The 25,598-nt window shown below is 36.8% G+C and overlaps 2 protein-coding genes across 7 annotated transcripts in view; one reads left to right on the forward strand and one right to left on the reverse strand.

Annotated features, from left to right (window-relative positions):
• The window catches only part of LOC111252572 (acetylcholine receptor subunit alpha-like 1), a 71,350-nt gene that overhangs the window by 41,995 nt on the left and 3,757 nt on the right, over positions 1–25,598 (reverse strand). The window contains exon 1 of one of the 6 annotated variants that reach the window (XM_086973802.1): positions 24,314–24,428. The exons of 2 other annotated variants lie outside the window; for them this stretch is intronic. Coding sequence is in view for 2 of the 4 variants with exons in the window: in XM_022810721.2 (XP_022666456.1) it covers positions 4,380–4,685 (306 nt within the window). In the remaining 2 variants the exon portion in view is untranslated. Of the gene's footprint in view, positions 1–4,379; positions 4,977–24,313; positions 24,429–25,598 lie in introns of those variants that run through there. 3 more of the 6 variants (XM_022810721.2, XM_086973799.1, XM_086973801.1) reach the window with 3 other exon arrangements.
• The window catches only part of nAChRbeta1 (nicotinic acetylcholine receptor beta1), a 30,848-nt gene continuing 13,717 nt past the window's right edge, over positions 8,468–25,598 (forward strand). The window contains exons 1-5 of the mRNA XM_086973803.1: positions 8,468–10,554; positions 21,438–21,574; positions 22,255–22,299; positions 23,543–23,652; positions 23,886–24,611. Coding sequence (XP_086829929.1) covers positions 10,407–10,554; positions 21,438–21,574; positions 22,255–22,299; positions 23,543–23,652; positions 23,886–24,611 — 1,166 coding nt within the window. The 5' untranslated portion in view covers positions 8,468–10,406. The remainder of the gene's footprint in view (positions 10,555–21,437; positions 21,575–22,254; positions 22,300–23,542; positions 23,653–23,885; positions 24,612–25,598) is intronic.

The raw sequence follows: 25,598 nt of genomic DNA on the forward strand, positions 1-25,598 counted from the left end.
ACAATTGGTTGCCGTGGTAGAATAAATGTTCCAGTAACCTCGTCATTTTATTTCGATAAGTCCCTTAACGCCCTGCATCTATTTTACTGCTTGAAGAAGCAGCTGAGCTAGACTTCAGGATTTTCAGTATAAATACATAAAAGTTTGTCCGTATAAAATTAACTCTGTACATTTACCTAGCGCAGACCATATGGTTTTTATAGGTATTTTAGTTCTCCTATTAATTGCAAAAAGAAAGGGGTAATAAAATTACAGCAACATAAGTAATAAGACTACTATAGCATCGTAATCTTATTACTTTTATTGTAATCTTTCCATTTATATAATTTCTCGATATTTTTCGAAAAACTTTTAGCCTTCCATTTTTCGACCTATTTTACGCCGACCTATTTTTAAAATATCAATTTTATGTATAAATGCATCTATCGTTCGCGTTATCGACTGACCGACTGGAGCCATGAGCAACTCTTTTTATGTACAATACTTTGTTTTCACCATCCAAATTGTATTTTCAACGCGAAAATTAAGATTTAGGTATTGAAAATATAATCACATTTAATTCGGCCCATCGAAAACTTTCCGTTGGTACCATAGAGTATCTCTTTACATACAGCTCCATGTGAAAAATTCTAACCTTATTTTCATTAACGCGAAACATTACGAAATTTATTTTTTTAGTTTATTACCATTTATTTTCGAGCCAAAATATCTATTTTAACTATAGGGGGATGTATTGCGTTTTCACTTAATCCGCCGAGATATACAGCAAAATGGTAGATTGCGTAGAAAGGATGTTTTCAATATTTTGATGTTCCTTTCTGAAAACCTTTTAGACAGTTTTTTCGGAAAAAAATTGTTCCCCAGAAGTATTTGCCATAGCAACCGATACGGCTTACCAATTGATAATTCTCAAGAATTTTCTCAAAAGAGCAGTCAAAAGTGGCTCGAGACGCATTTTCATTTTAGTGTCACGTGAGCGACACGTGAGGTTTTTGACGATTTTTACGACAAATTACCCATGTTAGGTACAGGAATATACACTGCATTTTGATTAAACTCAGTGAGAACCTTTGATCAGTATCACGGGAGACCCTCCCTCCTACTTAGACCTCCATTTAAACAACCGGCTACTATTTTGTCTCTACATTTTTCGATAAAAATCCAACCAAAATATAGCCGTCTGATGAACACACCGTCACAAACTCCTGTAAACAAGACAAAAAAATGCAGAAGCTGCAAAAAACAGTAACGTGCCCAAATTACGCTTCATATGATTAAAAAAAGCACCCAGTGAAAAAAGTATTGATTTAACCGATTTCATCTCTTGTTGCTGATTTCCTTTAGATAAAACTATAGCAACTCGTCCAAAATGACGATATTTTTGGTTTTACTTGTTCCTCTTGAAATGTCGCCAAAAATTATTGAACCATTGTCTTTGCGATTATCAACCTCATTGTGGAATTGTCTTTTTTAGTCATTTACAAGTAGTTTATAGATATTTCATTCTGTTTCACAATATTGTACCGAAATTCCTGTTAGTTTTCATTATCCTGGTATTGATATTCTGAGGCTGACAGATTGAAGTCTTCTAATTTCGTACTAGTCCCTTAAGTTGAAGGTATATAAAGGCTTTTTCATGACGCATGTCACCGATAGGAAGAATCATATTGTTTCAACAGTCGGTCCTTATGAGTATAATCCTGAGCCAACGCGTTATTTGGAGTGTTCCACATGCTTTAGAGCTTTGTGACTTCTCCCGTTATTAACACAGTCACAAAAAGATCTGGAATTTCCTGCGGCAGCTGGGTTTGCTCCGCATCCTCCATAAGCTTCTGTCACTAGCTCGTTTTGTGCATACAAACTCCTTAAACTTTAGTGAGAGAAACTATTTCATGCGTTTTCAACGAATAAAAAATGTAGGTCGTCCAATATGATAAAGTAGAAGTCTCAAGTAGTAGATTTTCCCCAACGTGGATTTGCCGCGTAGATAAGTGAGAGTAAATTGTTTTTATGGTGAATGGGGAAATCCGAAACTTCTAGGCCATTCTCCTTTTTTACTCCATTAGTATTGGCCCAGGCATATAATTTGGAAGCACTGACGGAAAGTAAAATTTTCACGGATTTGTCGCCGTTCCAAGAAGCCGCGAATGCCGCTAATTTTGCTTGTTCTGTGTTGTTTCGAATTAGCTATGTTGGTGTACTTTTTTGAAAAATGCTTCTCATTTCTTGTTGTTTGTAGCATCACTGAATCCCTGTATGTGTGATTGTTCATAGAGTGTTTCGTAGTGTTCGTAGAGATTTTGATTAAATGGTAAGTTTGCACATTTGATTTTCATAGTTACATCCACCAAGTATTGTTCAAACAGGTGATTTGCCCTGGATAGATGATTAAACCTTCAGAACACATGATTTAATCTGCGTAGTACCGCAGTGACATTGTTTTTGTTCTACGTGGTTCATAGTTCATAACGCCAATCAGTTTCGCTTAATAGAAATGGTGGTACGCACTGTAGGCAGTCATAGGATGGATATGATTTAGAAATCATCTAAGAATCGTTTGTTTACGCGTTGTGGGCATCTTATTCTATTTTACTACCGTAGGGTGATGTGCTTTGGTATTATTTGATCTTGTTAATTTCTGAATAGACGTTCCTACTTTATCCGCAGCTTGAGCACTGTTCTTTCGTACTCATCCGTTGATCGTCAATAATGAGCAATAAGAATATGCTTCTGTCATAAATTATTACCATATTCGTTGGCTGTTGTTAGGTCCTGAATGTAAAAATTGTCTCTTCGAAGTTTAAACGTGTGTAAAATTTTGTGCTATTTACACAATAATAATAATTGTAGAAGAGAGAGGGAAAGGTTTGTTAATACTTGGGCGAAGATAATTATCTTACGAGATATCTCTATTAAAGGATCCACTTAAAGATGAACTAAAATGACATCGCCTTTTTTTAATGTGCATGCAAGCAATTCATGGAGTATTTTAGCTGAATAAGTGGTCCGTATTGAACGGTAAATGAATGCCTGGCATATTTCAAATCTTTTTAAGCTTGTGATCTTATAATGTGATTATTATTTATACGAGTAATCATTCTTGTTGTATTGTACACTTACGTTAAAAATATTTCAGATACCTTTTTTAATCATGTAGTAAGAGTTGTTTTGCTTCAACATAATTTGAATATCCCTAAGATCCTAACAAAAGCAATACATCTAGAAAACCCGAATAATAACAATATTAGATAAACTTAGGTAAATATGTCGTGTTTATAATTAAGTACTCTGTCGACGAAATAAGTTGATATGTTGAGCAAATCAAAAAGACGATTTGACATTAGAGAGTAGAGGTTTCAAAGAATTAAAACAAAACGAAAAGTACAACAATTCAAAGCTAGCTCGCCAACAGATAATCCACTGGTTTACTGCTAAATTTTTTTAGACCTAAGAAAAATAACGATGAGCAATCAGTCTGCGTTTATATATACCAGTTTACTCACGGTTGCAAATTGCATAAAATTAACCACCTTGAATATGCGCTTAATGCCCTTTAGATGATATTGTAGAGCGTGATAGGTGTCTATATTGTTTGATACACAGTTCACCTTTAAGCTCGAAACAGAACTTCCTTGCTCAGAGGCCGTCATAAAATCTATGCCAAGCTGCCGCAAAATTCGATTGAATTATCCTCTCTATTTTACGAGTCATTGGAAAGCAGGCTTTATGGTAAAATTCTATAGATAAAAACAAGGTGCCTGTTCTAGCGGTTGTTCTTTTTATCTGTTTTATGTATTTTACAACCAACGTTTCTGTGACAACCGCCAATTGCCTCAGACAGAAAACTCGGATCTTTTTTTAATCGGTTATATTTGATAGTGCATTTACATATGTTCATGAGACCTCTCAAGCAGAGAGTTTCGAGATTACGCTAAAGCAATTATAGCAGTTAGCAATATGTGGCAAAATTATCCAGCTAGCAAAGTGTATTTTGCACTTAAACGTTGTCATTCCTGTGCATAACGCAAGTGTACTGTTTGGCCTTCGGAACACTGACAAAGTGATGATTAGCTTATTACAGTAAGTTAATAATATAACTAACAAATTCAGCTTGGCTGTCTTATAGGTCACCAAGATAATATGCCTTCATCGTCGCCTTGGTATTAGTATATAATGGCCAACGTTTAATCTATCTGTAAATTAATATAGGTGTGGGTGCATATTGAAAGTAAATATGTGCAATGTTATTTATTTAAAATCAGCCTTTCATAAGTACACATTACAATAAAGTGCCAACTATAGTCCGTACCTGGCGTCTTCTTTAGGGTAAGCATATTACATAAATGGCAAAAAATATAAAAATAGCTACCAATACGTACCACGTCAATGAGTTGAGACAGTTTTAGTCCCATTTTGACAGTGAGCCTGTCGGAGTTATTGCCTACAGGCCGAATAAGTCGGTTGTAAGAACTCATCAGGTCATCATACAGTCGTTTCGCATCAGGGTTGGCTACCGTGGTCCGAAAGAAAAAGCACAGTGTTGACAAAACGAGCAGCACGACGACGGAAAGTAACGAAACCTTTTGATGACGATAACACTTCTGTGATCGAAGTTCAAAAACCTTATTACGTCGAATCTTAGCTACTGCAACACAGTTAGCACTCAAACGCCGCCGTGTCTGCATGATTGAAGCCGCAGCCGATGCTAGTCACTGATTGTCGTGGTCTGATGTTGACCGATACCACGCTTTTAACTAACTACTCCTGTGCATCTAAAGATAGTCCCAATCGCTAAAAAGCGATAACACTCTATCGGAACATGCTAGCCGCTTATCGTCGCTCCATTGGAAATATGGCTTTCGATAAAACCAAACGTAGTTATTCTTTCTGTCCACGGCCCTCCTGGATATACGGCACGTTCGACTATTTCTGGAGTTATATTGGGGGATAAGGAGAACAAGGTCTCGTTTCCTAGTAACGGGAGGGCTTCGGTCCCTGGCTGAATAAGCATGACAACAGCGCCACCTGTGAAAGCATTCAGAACGACTGCCTCTGCTAAGAGAACTCTGTTTCAAATATTCGGCACAGGCAAAATCCGTTCCTAAGGTCGTCACTTTTATTTTTAAAATTTATTTAAAATGTGAAAGCCATTCTAATAAAACCGAACAAATTTGAAAGAAAACAGTCTGAAAAGGGATCACTGGAGGCTTACTATTGAAGCCGATGTAAAAGATAAGTAAATTAACTGTTATGTATATGACAAAAGTATCAGACATAAAAAATAACGATTATTAGAATGTATTTATCTTCTGAAAAAATTACTCCGCATATTTAGCCTTGTAATTTACCGTAGATTCTTGCGAAGCTGCTTATTATTAACTTTTTAACACAGTGAACTTTCATAGTCAAGCTTGCCCGGTTTACAACGGTGGTTTTCAGCTTCAATGGCAAATTTCATTTACTCAACCCTATTCGATCATGGGTCAGAAGGTACGGCAGTTCTTTAAACTACACTTTAATTATATAAAGAAAGTAAGTTACCTTGGAGTAATTAGTATGGTTGAGGGTCATGCGTTTATCCCACTTCAGACAATATTGCACCACTAGTAAGTAGCAAAGGCACTACTTATTGAATTTAAATAATATTATTATTTATTTTCAGTTACTAACCTTTTCAGAAGACTGATTTTACTAACTGAACGCCGATTTATTATTTAGCTGCACGAATGAAACGAGTGTAAACTTTCTATAAACGCATGGACAATGCTGTCTGTGCTAGTGTTGACATTTCTGGGAATTCGACCCGCACTTCATGATACTTGATGGAGCTCTTAATGTAGAGATTTGTTAAAATACTATACTATTGTTTTCCGCAAAAGGTAAAAAATGTGTACTACGATGGTTTAACGGCCAAGTACATCCCCGACTTCAATAAGCAGACTGAGTAAAATCTTTTCTGTGGATTACCTAATTAAGAATAATTTCCATATTATCGTAAAGCGTGGAATAGAATGATTTTAGCTACTGTTTAATAGTCTTTTCAATTTATTGAAAAATTCGAGTTATATAACTATATATATGGTGTTTGTTAAAATTTTAAACATTTATTATCAATAACAGAACAACGTCAGAGACATTATCGTTTATGTATTGAACATTATCATGCCGCTGAATGAAGGTATGAACATTGATGGAGCAACAGAAAATAACTTTCTTATACTATATATCATACTTTCTGTTTCTTAAAACACTTTTTAATGCACTTCTATGATTCATCGAGTTCCGGTTTATTTTAGAACTGCAACCCTGTGGTCTATACATACACTACACGTCAGATGTGACTGTATAAAGAAGCATATTAATTAAAGTGAGCATAGGTCTGATTGATATTCATGTAGAAACTTGATAGTCACGTTCATGCGGGAACTACATTTGTTTTCGACAAGTATATTTGCTTGTTTCAATTATTATCAGAAACCAATTCGAAGTGAAAAATTACGTCCAAATTACGCCAAAAGAAACGTAGGCAAACTAACTACACTTTGACATTTTTAATGTAATTGTCTGCAAAATCCTTCAACTAATACACTTGTGGCAGGTAATAAATAGGTACTCACGTACTTTCTCTACACCTGGCACTGATCCTACGTTAAAATCTATGACGGAATTTATCAAGTGTGGTAATGTTGTGTTCAAGTAAAGGTGTCATATATATCACCAGCTCATATGTTCAGAAACTACGAGGAAATGTAATATATAAGTTAGATTTCTTGACAACGAAGCAACCCAATGCAGCATCCAATATGAAGACTGCTACTTTCCCCACTTTGGCAACATATGAATCGAAATCTACAGGAGGAGTGACAGGAATTCCCAATACCTGAACTGAGTGAGCTCTGAAAATAGTGTGATCACTGCAATTAAATGCAGATGTATGTAATATCTGTGTGTTTTTATGATTCGTTTTTTTCGTTTAGCTTTACATTGTTCTATATACCATTTGAACGTGTTCTCTCGTTTTAAAAGTATATTTTCATTGTAGAGAACAAAATTTTATGTCGAGTTCAGGCTCTAAAGGTGGATGTTACAGGTGAAAAAAAATAGATTATCTACAATTTAATATGTTTTGCCTTTTGTCAATCTGCCGCTGTAGCACGGATTATTTTTGCCGTGTATGGAATGAACTCCATGGCTAAGGCTACTGATTGAAAGAGGTTTACAAAATTCAATAATACCATCTTGGAATTGAAGCAATGCACCTCGTTCCGACCATTATGCTATGTTAAAAATTGTTATTTGTTTTTGTTTGACTGCTTTTGCTGCCTATAAAAAATATATACAGTGTTTAATTAAAAGGCAGGGTACATAAATGAGTCATAGTTACCGATAACGAAGTGGTCTGTACCATTTAAAATTATGTATATGACCCTGGATAATCAATACTGAAACGGTACTATTGTAAAGGCTAAGAGATCTACAAACAATTATTTGCATATATATTTAAATGACAATAACTTTTAGTCTATTTACTTGAGAGTTATTCACCCGTGTACGTCTAGGATGACCCCACTACCAATTCAGTGAATCGCAAAGATGGCGGGTTCGGCTCACGTTTGATAACAAAATTCTAGATATTCCTATCTGTTTACTGGGTAGCCACTGAAAACAATAATCATTCGGCAACTAAAGACAACGGGCTTTTTCTGTCATTCGTTGCTCTAGTCAAATACTATATACACATTCAGTTAATGTCTAACTTAACTTGCACATGTCCGGCCTGTCTTCGCATACTAAGGATGTGCATCTAAGATATTCATCTAGTTCTTTTGACAAAGGAAACAGTATGCTTATTAAGCATAGCATTTTATTTCATAGGCTTAGAATACACTATTTTTTTTCTTGTACGGCCAAAATAAAGCAGAAGAGTGCAAGAAAATAATCTAATGACCTTAAAGACAGGTGGTGGAAGTAGCATAACATCTACAATTACACAATATATCGTACTTCATGCGCTCGATAATAATATTCTTCCGGAATGGAATTTGTAGCTAGAGCAGATTTTTTAGAGAAAAAATCTCAAGTGAATATATAATTCAATGAATAAAATTGGTTGTCTGCAAACCGCTACCAATGCCTAAGTAGTTAACCTATATCAGAAGTATGTTTGAGTTACAGTTTCCCTTAAAACTTCCTTGTTTTTACCTTGCTAGTTGAGTCCTCTATGGGTTATAGTATGTTTATTCAAGCTAACTAAGACTTTGTATGTCTTTATTTTGGACCTTTGTTTCATCGGCTACGTTGGCTGATCTACTTTAGCATTCCTACATTGTCTTTGCTTGGCTTTCTCACGGCTAAAAGGCTATGGAAAGCGACACGAAGGAGACTGTTTCATACGGAAATCTTGGTTCGTGTCATATTCATATTTACAATGATGAACTCCTTAGAACAAGGAAGCTTAAAACAAGGTTACCGTTAAATCATAGAATGCACTGATAGCCTTGCTAACCGATGGTTAGTAGGTGTCAAGCAATGTGTAACCGAGTTTGCGAACGGCAACGGATGCAGAGGGCCAACGAGAGCAGAGCCCCCTTGTGGCTTTATGAGGAAGCCCGGGAGCTGATGGAGTGGCGCCTGGCATGTGTGGACATAGGAGTGGTGCGCTGAGAGCATGCGCGGGATGGCGGGTGTGCTCATCCCAAGCCTCGCGCTTCTTCCTTGAGGGACTCGCTCCTCACGGTTCTCAGTCTTTCAATGGTGACTCCTCGTAGCCCTTTTTAACCCAAATCCACAAAGTGCTTGATATCTGGCATTGTGTTAAGTGTGGTGTCATTGTACGAGGAGACCGAACGCTGTCTAACATTGGTCTCCGTGATCTAAAGTGTCAAGTTAGGGGGGCCAGACAGACCGCAGCGGCAAAGTAAGCAGCCTAGCGAGTGCTACGGAGAAACTCAGGCCCAGGAAATGTAGTAGCGGTGAACACAGCAAGGTCCTGCTTTTGGCCGCGCCCCGGTCCTTACTCTGCGTCTGTCGCACCAGGCGAAAAATATCGGAGCGCTTAGTTGTCTAAGATGTAAGGTGCCTGAGCGCTGCTCTTTGTCGCTCTACGTACGTCAGATGCATTGAAAAACCGTGCATTGTGCATTATCAACGTATTGTCTTAAAGTAAGACCGTCCGTTACTGATAGTGCCCCACACCGCACTCTTTGATATACAATTTAAGGGCATCTGTCGTTTAAACACTCATGTAGGTTTAGAAAATCAATAATGTTGGAAAAATGGCACGATCTTTCATAAGCACTGACTTAGTTGGTTCAATTCTGGCATGTGGAAACGATCCAGAACGGGCGGGGTGTGCGCCCAGTGCACCCAGCTCGGGGACTGCCGTGGTGGTGGAAAACACAACCTGGACCGGGTTATCGGACATTGCCTGAACTCACTAGGAAGTGAGCATACACCAGAAGAAAACACCCAATATTAAAAATTTCGGAACAACCTAGTGAAAAAGCGTGTACTATCCTTTTTGATCTTTAATGGAAATGCCGCATGGCCATAGATGACTTTCATCGTTCATGGATTCTACTTCCCTTAGTAATTGTTTAGGAGTGCTAGATCGAACTCGAATCAACAGCGAATTTTAGGTGAAAAACCACGGGCGCGCCACTATTCTAGAGTATGAAGTTATGCATAATGTGGCATAAAACTCTTCCGATATTGGTGTGAAAACTTATACAGAGAAAGAACAACGTGTTATACTTGAGATATTGTCATAAGCAAATGGTATCCGCAAACCGGTAGCCCAGATATAGAACTTGTGAAGCAAAAAACAGTGATGGATACAGTGAAAAGATCCATTTAATAAACGCGGTGGGATAATAATAATAATGCGTTTGGCGTGGAATATGTTTGTGACAAGCGCGGCTAGGCAAGCCATTAAGCAGCACTCGCGTTCGATTAGAGGTACTTCTACTGTACTGAAATTGGCTGCTCCAATTCGCACTGCTGTTTATATTGTAACTACTGATTTGCGCTTCGGTTTGAGGTTCATCCTGATCGCAAATGGTAGTACGTTTCGTCGTGTACCCGTGCTTCATACTTGTGAGCTGCAAGGCTGCCCTTTTGTCCGACTCTACGCGTTCAGTGAACGCCTGAGCCAGATTCACCCACAACAGGCCAGCGCGTTCCGCCGGCACGAGCAAATCGGCGTGTTGTTTTTCTGCTAGGAATAAATCGCCCAACTTTATCCAATCGACGACATTTTCCAGATCGTCCGTTCTAGCTCGGTAGTTTGTCAGCATGTGGCACTTGCGGTGAGCTTGAAGTCAGTGTTAAAATTAGGAGCTAAAAGGCTCTCTTAATTTTGCCCGTCGATTGGCTGACGACTTTACAGTTGGGCGTCTCACAATCAGATGTTGAGGATGCGGAGTACGCAAACAACTGTTTTCTCTGCAGGCCTAGCATGGCCGGGGCCAAGGCTGGCCGGTCAGCGATCGTTCCAAGCGTCCATTCCTCTACTGCTCATTGTTATGTGTACCCTGCATTCGCCTCAGAATACAGGTAAGTGTGTTCGCGCTGGAACTTTGGACATCCTTTTAATAATTTATAATTTAATCTATATTATTTGCACTCATCCATACTTTATTTTACTATTACATATTATAGCCAACCTTGGTAATTAATAATGTGCGATGATGTTCACTTGAATCATGTTCCATAAAGGACATCCATTTTTAAATTGGATCTGTTATAAGACCAAGCCAAAATGCATCGTAATCGTCAGGGCGGTTAAAAAGTAACATAATAATTTCATTTAATTATTTGCAAAAATACATAATTTTAGTGTACTTCAGTGTATAGTGTGAGTGTATCTGACAGATCGTCCCATTCGTAATCGGCTAAATCTCGACTTCAGCTGGAGATGGAAAGGGTAGCTACCGACTAAAAAAGCTGAGTGTGATCATACCCTAGGAACCACTGAGAGGCACGATTTAGTGGAAGCAACTGAGGGACGAAGCTGAAACCTCTACCTACCCAGCTTGGCTGCTATGGCCGGAGATCAATAAGTTTATCTTCTCCTTTTCTTAGCAGTGCAGGGTAGACTGCAGTAGCACGCCTCTTACGAATCTGCAAAGCCTATCTGCTCACATATTAGTCGCAAAGCCGACACTTTTTCCCATGCAAATGTGTTTCCTGCTACTATCTAAACCTGGATGTCATTTGCAATACAAGTTATTTATTTTCGTCACCTTCGTCATTAGTTTGCACGATCCGCGCATTGAAGCCACTGGATGTATGCACCAAGTTCATTGTTAACTAATCACACCTTAAGATGGAGCCACACTGATATTTTTAAAATTTAATGAAAGTCGCAAATAATATGCGGCCGAGTTGTAACTATCTTGTCTAGCACGTTTTTTTTTTATTATCAACGGGTGAGGATAACATACACATGCACCCGCGTCTTCTCAAAACACGTCTCCAACGAGGGCCCGCACAGCTTCAGTGGAGGAGAAAGAATAGGACACTACTCATGTGGCCTTAGACCACATCTTGCTCAAATAAAATGGTTAATAGCTGGTAGGTAATTACATTGATAGTTTCTGTACATCGAAATCGCTGCATTGTCACCTGTGTTGTATTCCATTATCTAAATAATAATAAAATATCCCGGATCCCTTACTTACGTGTGATTCTGTAACGACGTTTTTCCGGAAAAAAGAGTTTAGCAAGGCAAATTACGTCTATAAAACAATTTTGCAGTAACTAATTTTTTCAAATAAGTGCATTCGAATTCCACTATGATTTATCAGCACTTGCACCAAATCTGTTTTACAAATTATTCCTATTGTGCATCGTTCTCTTTTATTTAATTTGTTTTAGACTTCTGTCCTATTATAAGAGTTTTACCTTGTCCAAAATGTTGACCCAAATTCAGTTTTGCGTACTATAAACAGCTTCTTCTATCTATGCGTCTGATTTGGATATAACTTGCATCAGGAGACACAAAAGTTCATTCTGAGGGAGAACAAAAATAATAACGCAGAGATTAATGCAGAGGTTCCTGAGGTCTGTAACTACTGATTTCCTTTCTTAATTTGCCATTTGCTGATTGCGATACTAAGTGTTATATATAGCACTATCTTGTTGGGGCTAGAACTTTGTATCGCGTATTTTGTTTTTGAAGTGTCCATAGCTTTCATTAAATTACAACAATATAGACTTTTGATAAAATGAAATCCTATACAATATTGAAAGACTGTAAATTTATATAATTATAAATCGAAACTAATAAAATGAACAAAAACGACTGAAATTTAATGTTTAAGGAAAACAGCGATACGCATCAGAGAAACATAAAAGGTTTGAAAAGTGGCTAAAGAATAACGAACTACGCGTCTGATATTAAATTAAAATAAACCAAAGATAAAAGTAAGCGATGGTACCTGTATTTGTTATCTTTAATTACTTCTTAATGTTGAGATTCGGTTTTGGTTTTACTTTTGCTGTTTTTTTTACGTTGACCTCGGCGTTGAAAAACGGCGGAAATAGCTTCCTTGAGGAAAAGCAGAGCGAGTTTGTATATAATATTCGGCCATTCATTCACTTGACGGCGTATAATCTTTAGCCATTGACAAATGACAACTTAAGCAAAGTAAAATTGGTAACCACGAAACATAAAAATGTATCCATTAACCTCACATATAAAAACCAGATAATAAAAAGGTTTTGTTCATCATTTTCAATTAATATCAGCAGCAATGAAAGCACTATATGCAAGAATATCCTGCAAAATACTGTCTTTAGAATAATAATAGAAAAATTTTTTTTTTAAATAGAAAAATTAGAACTTCAGATATACAATAGTAAGTCTACCTGTCACTTACGAAGGTAAGCCTATGCTAACAAAGTCAATTTTGCATCCACTGCAAATTTTCAAAAATTATGCGGTGTCCTACAACTGTTAAACTTCTGCTCGACGTTACAATATAAACAAGGCTAATGATCGCCAATTTTTCGTCCCCAATTACTTTTTTTTTACAATGTCATGAATTTTTCAGATATATGTTAGTGAACCAATTAAAATACAAGGAACCAAGTAAAATACAACCCAAAAATGAAACTTGGATTTTCGCGTGGCTGGAATTGAATATTCATTGAAGTAGAGCCTTCAAATTAACTTCCAAATTAAAGTGTCAAATCAAACGAAATAGGCTAGATCACTATGTAATCTTCGGCAATGACCATTTGGCAGTGGAACATTCATAGGGGCGATTTAGGTTGCTTATGCTTAGGTCATGATCTAGTTATAAGTGCAAATAATAGTGTAGGTAAACGGTCTACGATATGTTACAAAACTGAAACTAATACATAGTACAAGTTCACTGCTTGACAAAAGATGGGCGACAAATATACGAATGGCGCTTGAACCTGTGTACCAAGATATTCTAATATATAGATCCCAATTGAAAAATTTTTAAGAATTTTCGAGTGATTTTTAAGCCTATATATATATGTGTTCTACAGTTCTCAGGCGTCATTTTTCGCGTGGGATAAATACAATACTCACACATATAGCTGCGTTATAAAGCAAACGAGTTTAGAAGTTCTTTGTAGCAAAATGTTTCTCATAAAAAGTTCAAATTGTTGTTACATTTTTCCTGCCAGTACTGAAAACCGGAAAGCTACGACGACTTAAAGGCACCACATGATATTACCATTTAAGCTTTGCATAAGGTTGTTTTTGGTTCTACCTCATAGTGATAGTGTAATATTTTTGGACTACGTATTTTTAAAAAATGTTCATTTCTAAGGTCCTGCACCAAATTTTTATAAGCGAAACTTTTTTGGTTATGGTCGTTAAATCGGTTGTTCTTTTCGCGTTAGATGAATCAGGCACATTACTCTTTCACAATGGAAAAAAGATCTAAAGCTTGCGTCTGGAACTCAGCTTGCTAATGTAATTTACCTTGGTTAAATTTGTTGGGCTATTGTTTAGCTATCACGTGAAATGTCAACATGTTGTTATATTTCGACGAAGTTTCCGCAGACCAACTTCGAAAATTCATAACCCCGTCACGGCTTGAATCTGGAAGCGGTTTAGGCATTTTTCGTTCTTGAAACGACGCTAGTTAATACGCATACACAAACCAACAATAACTACTCCAACGCGCCGAAGTTGCTCCTTTTTCTAAAAACACAGGGAAGAAGGTAAAGATGGACTTATAGTTTTATAAATGGTAGTTTTGCGGGGTGCCTTAAAATTAGGCTTACAATAGGAATTAAGGTATGGAAAAAGTAAACTTACATTTGCAACAGAGGCGGCACGCTTCCCAACTGTTTGTACCGTTATTTCTATGCTGATACCAAAAATAAAAATGTATGTATTATTTTGCAATAATAGCATATATATAATAATTATAGTCCTAATTGCTCAGGAGTTTCCTAATTGATAATAGTCCAGAGTTTGATGTTGTTGACAAGCTGATGCTAGGCTGGTTTATGTTATTTCGCTTCGTCGAACAGTTTTTATATTAACAAGTAACAACTGCAATATAGTCAATACGTTTAATAATTCAGGTATATTGCTTGAAACTTAAGCTCCGCATTATTTGATAAATGTTTCGCGTGTTACGATCTGGTACTTCTTTTAGGCACTGCTGGCCCAACCTAGCACAAAGTGAAATGTAAACACACATGGTTTCGAATTTTCGCGCCACTTACAAATCGAAGTTAAGCATTGTTATTTGTAAAGAGAGCTGGCTCAGATTGAGAAAAGGATATATAGCGCTCTTGCGTAGCTTTAATTTAGCAAGTTAAAAATTAAATGAAATAAACATAGGCGTAGCTCTGTGTAAGTACTACATGAAACGGGATGTGGGAACCGACAGAACCAATGTTTGATAGCAAAAATCAACTCAGTTTACATAGAAGTTTGTACGTCTTATGTATACATAAGTTTAAAGGTCATTGAAGGTGGATGCACGTGGACGATACAAAGGAGGTGCACAAACACGGCTTTGTTGGAAGCCTAACGGAAAGGGAAAGATGTTTTCTAGGGAAGGAAAATACTACCAATGCCAGCTGGAAGGACGCATATTTTGGATGAGACCAAATGCGCGTGCCTCATAACCCCTATAATAATGGTTTAACCGTTTTACGAACCAAGAGCTGTAGGACTCTTCTGGCTGAAAATAGCGCACACGAACACCGTAAAACTGTTGCCCGTATTTAATATCATGTAGCCTAGCTATTGCACATTTCTCTAGTTTTAAAATTACTTTTAAGAACTATACATCTATTAAAACAAGAAAGTCTCAAACCGCATACCATCAAACCAAGTCAACAAGCCTTGCAGATAAGTATTATATAAGGGGCTCTGCACCACTTACCAGTCATTTACCTCACTCTCATTTTATATATCTTTGTACACGAACCTGTTTGCCCTTAATTGATGATAGCAAATAATTCAGTTGTAAACCTTCTTTTTTAATTAGTTGCAAGCTTATTTTCTTTATATGTATAAGACTACCTCCCCTTGTATTACCATAATGTGACAATTGAACCCACAAAGGTATTTATGAAACATTTTTACGAAAATTCACCCTTTCTTTGCTAAAAAATTTAGGTCTTTTCGATCTCCGATTTCACCCATCATAGAAGAAACAGATGGCCATCGCCTTCATTCTGCCTGTGTAGAGGAGAAAGCCCATGAATACGTAACCTGACACTTACAGAGAATCATTTCGAAGCTAATAAAGCCTGGTCGACTTTTTTTTCAAAGAATGCATACGGTGCCTAGGCATCATTTTATAGGTAAATGTTGAAATTTGTATTAAATGTGAAGTAACGGGGCAGAAGTTATCTAAAAAAATACGTTATATGTGCGGACGCCAGTGCTCCGATTGACTACAAACGCTTTGAGAAAGCTTTGTTCTTAGCATGTCGCTTGTTTAAACATAAATAGTCAGAAATATTTTAAGAATAAATCATTTCGGATCCATTGTGCTTTATCTGCAAATTTAAATAACTTTTTTGTTTAATTACACAGTCTTAAACGGAATTCGTAAAAACCTCATCTGATGGGAAAAGAGCTTTATTTAGTCGCCTTAACTCGAGTTAAAAATTAAGAATCTGTGCGTTCATTTTTTGGTACCCACACCCTTTTGCTTTACAATGAGATATACAGTAGTGGATTAGGATCAAGTTATTAGGAAATTATCCCAGAAAAAATCAATTAAACAGCAATTTATTGTAACTGGGAAAACAACATGAACGTATTAAAATGACATGAACGTTTCATTGAAAGAGTGAGGTGATAATGACAACCCAGTAGACATGCTGTAAAGGTAAATTAAATAGATAAAATGTCAACGACGGAAAATTCCTATATAATAAGAAAAAAATCAGTACAACAGGGTGGCGTGATTAGTAGCGCAGGGTAACTTTAAAATAGCTGTAAGTTAAGTTGCGTGTAACGTGTTTAGCAACAAGACTTAGGGACCCCTGAGAAAGTTTGGAAAATCGGTTGCTCGCAGGTATGCATTGTTTGGTGCTGGTAGTGAACCCTCTGAAGCAATTCTTTGTAGCAGTACTAAATTAAAACTTTAGGTTTGATGTAACCAATTAGCGGAACCGGCGAGTAGAATAACTGCACATAAATGAAGAGGTCATTGAGATACATTAATACACCGAGTGAACAAGAAAGCGGATTTACGATAACCGGACAATTACAATGGAAGAAAAGTGACCCGACAGGTGGATTGGGTGAATTGCAACGGATTAACTGGTGTTTTGCATAACAGCAAAAGTTTATAGTAGGCTGGCTATAATACTTGAGAATCAGAACAGTCATGCTAACAGTAAAGTATGCATAGGTTAGTCTAGTCTCTTCTTTTATATTGTCCCTATGTATATATGATCGCTGGTGATATTCGTCTTTTTGACTATGAGGTCCATTTTCGATCGTGACTCTTTTCGCACGAGTTCGTTTCGAGTGTCTATGGGAAGCTTGTACGGTCTGAGCTCGACAACACTTTGGTGGCATCTTTCAAAAACTTGGCCAAACGTTTTTGGGGGTCTATATACGAGGGTATTTCTTAGCGCCCATGGAGAGCAGTTAAATTGAAATTCGTTCCTGGCTTTTATACCTGAACTCATTATTTCAGGTCGGAAGTGCTACCTGAAGAGTGAAAATTTAAAACGGGGCCAATGTAACGGAATTAATCAATCGATGGATTTCGCTGAGCTGAGTAAAAATGCAATACATGCTCCTTTGCCTAAGACGTATGTTCCAAAATGAAGCTAGTAAAACGCCGATTGGTCGTTTCTGTTTCTCTATATAACAATGAGACGTATGTTCTGAAATTTTCGAGCGAATTTCTCACAAATGTCGACAAAAAAATTTAGGGCGTTAATGCTGTCTTTTATATTTTCATCTTTGTAGAATACCAAAACGTTGAAGCTAAAAATTTTACGTGAGATACCGCTTCTTTAGCTCTAATTAGAAACTCGTGATGAACTGAATTAAACCATGTGTTCCCCGCGGCTGGTAAACAACGGCCTTTTGGAAGCGGCAATGCCCATTAATAACTGGGACTAGCCACAAATATTGCTTGAAAAACAACAATGTTTTACATAGCGGAAATATCTAAAGATAGGTTAGTTTCGGTGACAGTTCATTTAGATTTAGTTTACAATTATTTAGTTAAGAATGTTAAGGACCGAAGAACGCTTATTCTTCGTTAACAAAGCAGGTAGAATAAGAAGATGCATTTGTACGATAACTGTGCGCACGATTGCATCACAGAGCACATTCATATGTGATTGGCGCTACCTTTGTAACTCCTATGGCTCAATGACACCTATCCGTCGAAGAGTTTTCCGACGTTAGTAATACCTGTGCCCTTTTAGAAAAAAATGGTGGTATGATATGGCTAAATCAGATTGTTCGGACTTCAGCTCTTTAAATCCTCAGTGCTGTCGATTGTCGGGATCAATATGTTTCATAAAAGCATTTTGCATCCGACATTTGTCATTTCGACACATTTCACTTGGTTAAACAACTAATGAATTTTAACTTTTCCTTTTGTGAAAAGATAGAATTTTTGAAAGGTTATATCTGTTAACTGTTACCAATCAATGTCGATGTTAGTGTCCCAGGCTCGATAGTCGAATGCTTCAGGTAGTCTTTTTTTTTAAAAGAAGTATAGACCTATGAACTTCGAACTTGCGTATTCGGACTGAAAGCATGGTTTAGTTTAAACAGCTTGGCAACTACAAGTAAGCATCTGCGCTTGTGTTACAGACCTAAATCCAATCACTACATTCCTAATTCTGCACAAAACGAATTAATCGCAACAAAAATAAGAGCTATGTATACACTTTTGGCAGTCGCTCTCTTATGAAGAAATCAGTGAAGTTACTGATTGTGTCACCCCAAGTCTCAAACGTGCGACTGTTTGAAAGTTCATGATGAAATCACATTCTTTAAAAAGACTTGTATACGTACGTAAGCAGAAAACAACTTACATCAAAAAGCGAAAGCAGATAGCAACTATTGATATGGAACCGTTGAGCATCTCTAATATACGAAAAAATTCGTCGGGCTAACCATGGCTTAAACGAAGGCTGATCTATATAAATGAAAATATCAATCCTCGCACAGATCTCGTTAATGAAGACTAAGTAGTTGTAGAAGAGCCAGTAAAATTTGCAATTTACGTACGTATTCTACTTGGCCCTAAAGCAAATACACAAGCTATTATGCCACGAGTTAAACTGCTAATCAATGACGCCGATTGACTGTACTTCCTATCGGAATTCAACTGCTTCCTTATTTCCCAGCTTTTGCCATGACTATTCATCAAAGTCAAAAACAAATATCCAATCCTACTAGGATATGTTTGGATAAACTCGTTTTTATCCATGGTCTTTTATACACCGCGTTCTAGAGAGTCACTTCTACAGATGGAATTACCCGCTTTACTATTAAAGTAACCTTTTTATGCACACAGATTGCGTAAATAATGTTATTTTGTGTCTCTTGATCAAACAGCCACTTTATTCACGTACATTTTTGAGAAGTCGGCCAGTGGTCGAACAGTATCGTGAAGATTGACTAAATAAGTTGGTCGGGCACGGTTCTAGTTAAGTCAACTTGAGTTACTACAATTTATCTTGATAAACTGGCTTAAAATTTCTCATTTCATTAAATCAATGCTTACCATTTGACGGTCTGTTGCCATCTTATGTTCCCTCTGGAAAAAGTCGCACTTGCCGAGCTTTATTAAAGGATTTGCTATCAATTTCGAAACACTCTTTGTAGAGCTTCACTTCATTTGTGTTCAAGCGGAGCCGTTAAAGCGGACCATGAAACCTAAAGATGTAACATCTAGGCTACATGAGATGAGTTAGGAATATCACACTGTGACGTCTATGTCAGGTTAAATGTGTTTGTGCAGACAAATATTATATTCATGAATTTCTTTGCAGTGTCCCACGAAGCATTTAAATGGAACTCTGGCAGGCGTCACCCGTAAAGATTAAAATTAACTGCGCGTACTGGTAAATGTGCTAGAACACCTAAAAAAGACAGATAATATGAATAGTGTGTTGTATTTTTATTATATTAAAATGTAATAAACGAATTCTATTCTTCCCTCAACTACAAGTGTACCTTTTAGAACAGAAGTTAGTTAAGTTTTTGCTCTTCCCTGACTATATTAAGGGGTCGCCATAATTTTCTGCGCTCACATATAAGTGGCTTCGTAGACATATGGTGCAAGTTACTTCCAGATGCTTTCCACGCTCTTTTAATAAGTAAAGATTTTTTATCTGATTCTTTGGTAAAATATGGGGAATACTGTGTACAGCAGCGTACGCTTAGGACCTCGCTTCAACCAATTGCGCGTTCGTTCCAGTCAATGTGGTACGTCATGGAAAATACACACTCTCATCAACGAACCAGGAGAGCATGTGGATTGATGGATTGACTTAAGATAGATACGCATAACACAGATTATTGATTTCTCAAAAGGTTTGACCTTACCTAGAGAAGTAGGGGCATCTTATAATTGCGGAGAGCTTGTTTGACTGAGCTACCTTTTGGTACGCATTTATTTACAAATTTTGTTCTCCGGATGAATTGTTTGATACGACCGAAAGATGACGAAAATGGATGTAGTTCTCTACTACATAGGGTGAGGCAACGGTCTTTAAACAGTTACAAGGAAAGTGTCTTGATAGTTGGAAAGTCTCAATTTTTATATGTCATAATAGAAGGTGATACAAAAAATATTACAATGAGAAACGAATTTAACTGCCCAATAAATCTATAACAGGGGCGTCCTAACTCTATTTCTAATGAATGAAATTCTGGTAAATCTTTGCCTTCCCGTCACCCGGGAGAAGTGTTAAAAACTTCCATGCAAATTTGTAGAACAAACTTCTGAGAATTATTTTTGCATTACTTCGAGCAAACATTAGGGAATTTATCAAAGGAAACCGAATATGATAGACATGTTTTTGCCATAATATAAAACTAATTTACCAAAATCGTTACTTTCAATTGACATCAGTGATGAACAAAACTGGTATAGATGCGTTTTGTTTGACCTGGTGCAGCTCTACATATTAATCCTTTAATTTTTTCATAGGTTATATGTATGTCCAGCCATTCTATAGCTGATAAATTTGGCAACCGCTGTCTTTAGTTGTTAGTGTATAAAGTGGATTATCTTTTATAATTTAATTCATTTTGTTCAATTATGTACTTTTAAGCGCTTATGTAAAAAGGTAGAGATTCTACGATAAAGGACATATCTTTATTTTACCTACTATTTCCATCGAAAAACTATGTTTTATATTCACACAAACATCCTAATGCTTTATATTAGCTGTATATTAGCTAGAATTAATCCTGCACAAAAAACATATTTTATCATCTAAAATGATTCGTTGAAACTGTGGTGATATAGTTTCGGATCATCAATTCAAAGCAATTCTATTCATATGTACCCATTTAATTTAAAAATTGTCGCATTGCAATCTTTGAAGACTTCACAAAGCTTCTGAAACTGTTAAGTAAAGTCTTCGCAACATTTTCAGCAATAATATAATAGAAATCGCCACCAAACCACCGACAGGACATTGTTGGCTCCATCACAGGTTGCTCAAGTCTCCACCAAAGTTTTGAAACTACGCAGTACCATTGATTTCGTATATTTATCTCATATCGCTATGCTGACTTTATAAAATGCAGTTCTTCTATAGCTTCAATTGAATTCACGGCTTTTATTCAATATAATTTTCACAACTTGGTTATTTTTCGATAACACAATTACTATACACTATTAGTTATACAGAAAAAGAATTTTCGACAGTTAGGTGTTTTATAACCAGTACTACTTCATTGTACAACTTTTGTACAATTTTCCTTTTAGTGAGGGCCTCCGATGATGAAGAGAGACTGGTGCGAGACCTCTTTCGCGACTACAACAAACTTATACGGCCCGTGGAGGTTCTCAATATGACTGTGGAAGTGGAATTCGGCCTCTCCTTTATTCAACTTATCAACGTGGTATGTAGTATATTCTTTTAATTAAATGCGCAAGTAAAAATACAGCTTAAGCTGAGAAAAGCCAATATTTACGCTAAATCAATTAGATACGAGTATTTCCATATCCGTATTCTCCTTAATTTGCTTTTTTCAGGATCACAAAAAATATTTTAAACATTTAGCCCACCTTAATTTTGAAACATGTGTTCGCTCTAAGATACTCCAAAATTAGTATACGAGTTTTTTCTCATATATTTCGGTAGAATCATTTACGAAGGGTAGCAACCGCATCGTTAAAAACTGAAACACTAAACTGTTCAAAGCTATAAGTTTAAAATTTTAAGATGAAATGGCTAAGTTTGGTAACAGTATGTATTCGCAAACTAAAAACAGAGCCAGCTGCGGTAAAACACCAAGTCTCCGCTGCCCCAGAAGGACTTAGGATAGATATTTGTGGTGAGCAGAATATGTTTGAGAAGGCTTAGACGCTTAAAAACATCACTTTGGCTTTATTTTTTTGGGGTAGTTCAAACTGGACCTATTTTTTAGTGTATTGTAGCTTTCTAACAAGTTGGATTGCTTATAGGATATATTTTACAAAGTACAAGTCTTTGAAAATTGGACATAATTTTAATAAAATTAGTGGTCTGTCAATGTGTAAAATTGCTTAATAATGATTATGATTCTTACTTTCCTTCCAGAATGAGAAAAATCAAATTATGACTTCTAATGTCTGGTTACAGCTGGTAAGTGCCCAAAAAGATCTGAATGAATACACATACAGCATAAGGACACCCTTACCTAGGGGATTTGCTTATTGACAGAAGAATAGTTATAATCTTATGTAAAAGGGACTGCTTTACATAAGAAGGGAAGGCTTTGTGTATGTCCGTTCATTAGAATAAGTAAATCAATAGACAAGAGATGAAATACAAGAATAAATCCTACGTGGATTGCTCTTTTTCATTGGAGGATTGCCTGTAAAATTACATCCAGTTGGATTAAAATTGAGCCGTATAGCCTGACAGTTACTCTTGTTAAAATTAAGGCCTATCTCAGGCCAAATAGTCAGATTGCTTCCAGAATGCATTTTTTAAGATTTATAAGCCCTATGATTACTGTATATGGATCACATCATCTGCTTTGTTCGAGTCGATTTAGTCAGGGTGAACGGAGAGCGGCAAATCAAGAAATGTTCCGCTTGAAAGCATATCTGCGACAAGTTAGTAAACTAAGACAGAATAAAATTTAAAAACATTGACCTATTGAGACGAGTGTCCCATATGCTACTATCGTCCAGCGTTTATCAGCGGAAGATACAAAACACCACAAAGATAAAATACTTATCATGAATGTTAAGCAAATATTACAGAAAGCAAATTCAGTCTGTTGGTGCACGTAGATCTTTTATACATTATAATATTCGACTTAGATGCGGAACAACTCATGGATTTAATAAAAAATATATTAGCAAAACGTGTATAGAAATGGACCTCATTTGATGTAACATACTTCGCATCTAAAAAAAAAGCTCTAAAAAAAAATATGACCAGTATTGATGCAACTTTGTTAGTGTTAGATTTTTCCTATGGTAAACATTACTAGACCAAAAATCAGAATTATTATGCGTTTCTTCAATAAATGGCGTTTTTATCACCACCGAAAATTATCAACCTTCTTCCTTATATCTACTTACATGGTTACCGATGAAAAGCAAATCGTTATGAACATAAAATGCTGTTTCAAACTTTTGTAAAAAGAAACGATCTATGTGTTTGATCTTTGCTTATGTGAAACATCTGCTGACTATTCAAGTAAGCTATACTCAGTAGTACAAATGAACGTAGAGCCGATTGTGCCACAAGCCATTGCCTTTCACTTCGATTTTCAAGTAATCCACCCTACACAGCAAATTATAGACATGAATCAGTGGAACGCATTACATGTAGGTCCTCGAACTGTTAATCGAATGTAAAGTTCTGTTTGCAGAAATGGTCAGACTACCAGCTCCGTTGGGACGAGGCTGACTACGGCGGTATTTCAGTACTTCGTCTGCCCCCGGACAAAGTGTGGAAACCTGATATTGTTCTATTTAACAAGTACGTTATAACATTTTATTCGTATATTTTGTGTACTACATAGAGTCAGAATAAAATATTTAGTTTTAATCTCTGTTCATCTACATGGAATGCACCGTCTTTGTCAATGTTATGATTAATTTTATATACTATAGCTTGACATACCAAGCTAAATTACAACGCCTCATGCTTAATCTACCCTTTAGCAGCTAACTTAAAAACACGTTGTAAAAACTTTGTCGTTTTACTCACAGCGCGGATGGCAACTACGAAGTGCGCTATAAATCCAACATACTTATTTACCCCACTGGGCAAATCATGTGGGTGCCTCCAGCCATCTACCAAAGTTCATGTACGATCGATGTGACGTACTTCCCTTTCGATCAGCAAAAATGCGTCATGAAATTCGGCTCGTGGACCTACAATGGTGACCAAGTGTCCTTAAAGCTCGAGCAGGACAACTTCTGGGTTGACTTATCGGATTACTGGAAATCTGGCACGTGGGATATTGTCGAAGTGCCAGCATTCCTCAATGTACACGACAACCGCAAAAGCGGCAAACCGACGGAAACCGATATTTCCTTCTATATAACAATCCGACGAAAAACTCTCTTCTATACGGTAAATTTGATCCTGCCTACCGTACTCATCTCTTTCCTTTGCATCCTTGTGTTCTACTTACCGGCTGAGGCAGGCGAGAAAGTTACCCTGGGCATTTCCATCTTGCTGTCACTTGTCGTGTTTCTTCTGCTTGTATCAAAGATCCTACCGCCCACGTCACTGGTGTTACCACTGATTGCCAAGTACCTGTTGTTCACGTTTCTTATGAACACCATGTCAATATTGGTGACCGTAATCATCATAAACTGGAACTTCCGCGGGCCACGGACGCACAGAATGCCGAACTGGATAAGAGTCCTATTTCTTAAGTACCTGCCAACAATACTCTTTATGAAGAGGCCCAGCAAGACCAGATTAAGGTAAGTGTTCCAACCTTTAGTGGTATATTGTAAAGTAAAATGACAATTTTTCATAACGGACAAATATGGTGCATGTAGTATTGGCTAGTAAATAGGATATCACATTCTGAAAACCTTTGGTCTGCCAATATAACACATTTTTTTTTACATTTTATGTGTATCTACAACCCAATGAATAAACGCAGGCTTTGCGCTTAATCTAATGGGTATAATAATATTTCATGCGATGTAAGATACGAAGTATGCCGACTAGGAGGAACGCTGTTAAGTCGAGGTTCTACGCTTCTTGGCTAGAGATAGATGTTGATGCAGCGCTTTTTTGTTTTTACCTGCGTTTTACTTCACTTTAAGAGTTATTTCTCGATCGGCTTCATCAAACCCTTTTACTCTCACGGATATTCCTAAATATGATTATTACCTGCAAACTGTTTGTCGTTCCAAAGCAAAATACACTCGTGGCATTTGTGTATAAATCCGCACTAACGTAGAACCAACCACAGTAGCTTGGTTGCCTACATGCTACTTTTCTTGCAGCTATATTCAAATCTTTTTCTGGAGCCTGCCTTTGGTTAACCTCAGATTTTACGCTGATACCGTATAAATTAGGATATTTTATAAAAAAATGAATCCAGTTAAAAGGTTTTACCATGAAAAACATTGTGTCCACTGCGTTTTCTGAATATTTTAACACTTAGATTCTAAATTGCATTCTGGGGGTTCGAAAATTAACGCCAGTTGTATTATATAGCGTTCCCATATCTAAAACTTAAAATGGCGCATTTTTCAAAAGATAGTTGTCGGCCTAGCTTTATTATCTAAAACTCTCAGAACCTTGACAATTTATATAAACTTTAAAAATCGAAAATTTCAAGCGAAGTCACTAGAAGGTTTCTTAGCGTCAAAAGAAGCCCAGCAGCTCTGCGTGCGTGAGACATTCGAAAATAAATTTATATATGGCATCGAAGCTGTCAAATTTGTAGCATTCGC

The sequence above is a fragment of the Varroa destructor genome, unplaced genomic scaffold (assembly GCF_002443255.2).
Source record: "Varroa destructor unplaced genomic scaffold, Vdes_3.0 BEIS01000006.1, whole genome shotgun sequence".
Classification (NCBI taxonomy): Eukaryota; Metazoa; Arthropoda; class Arachnida; order Mesostigmata; family Varroidae; genus Varroa; species Varroa destructor.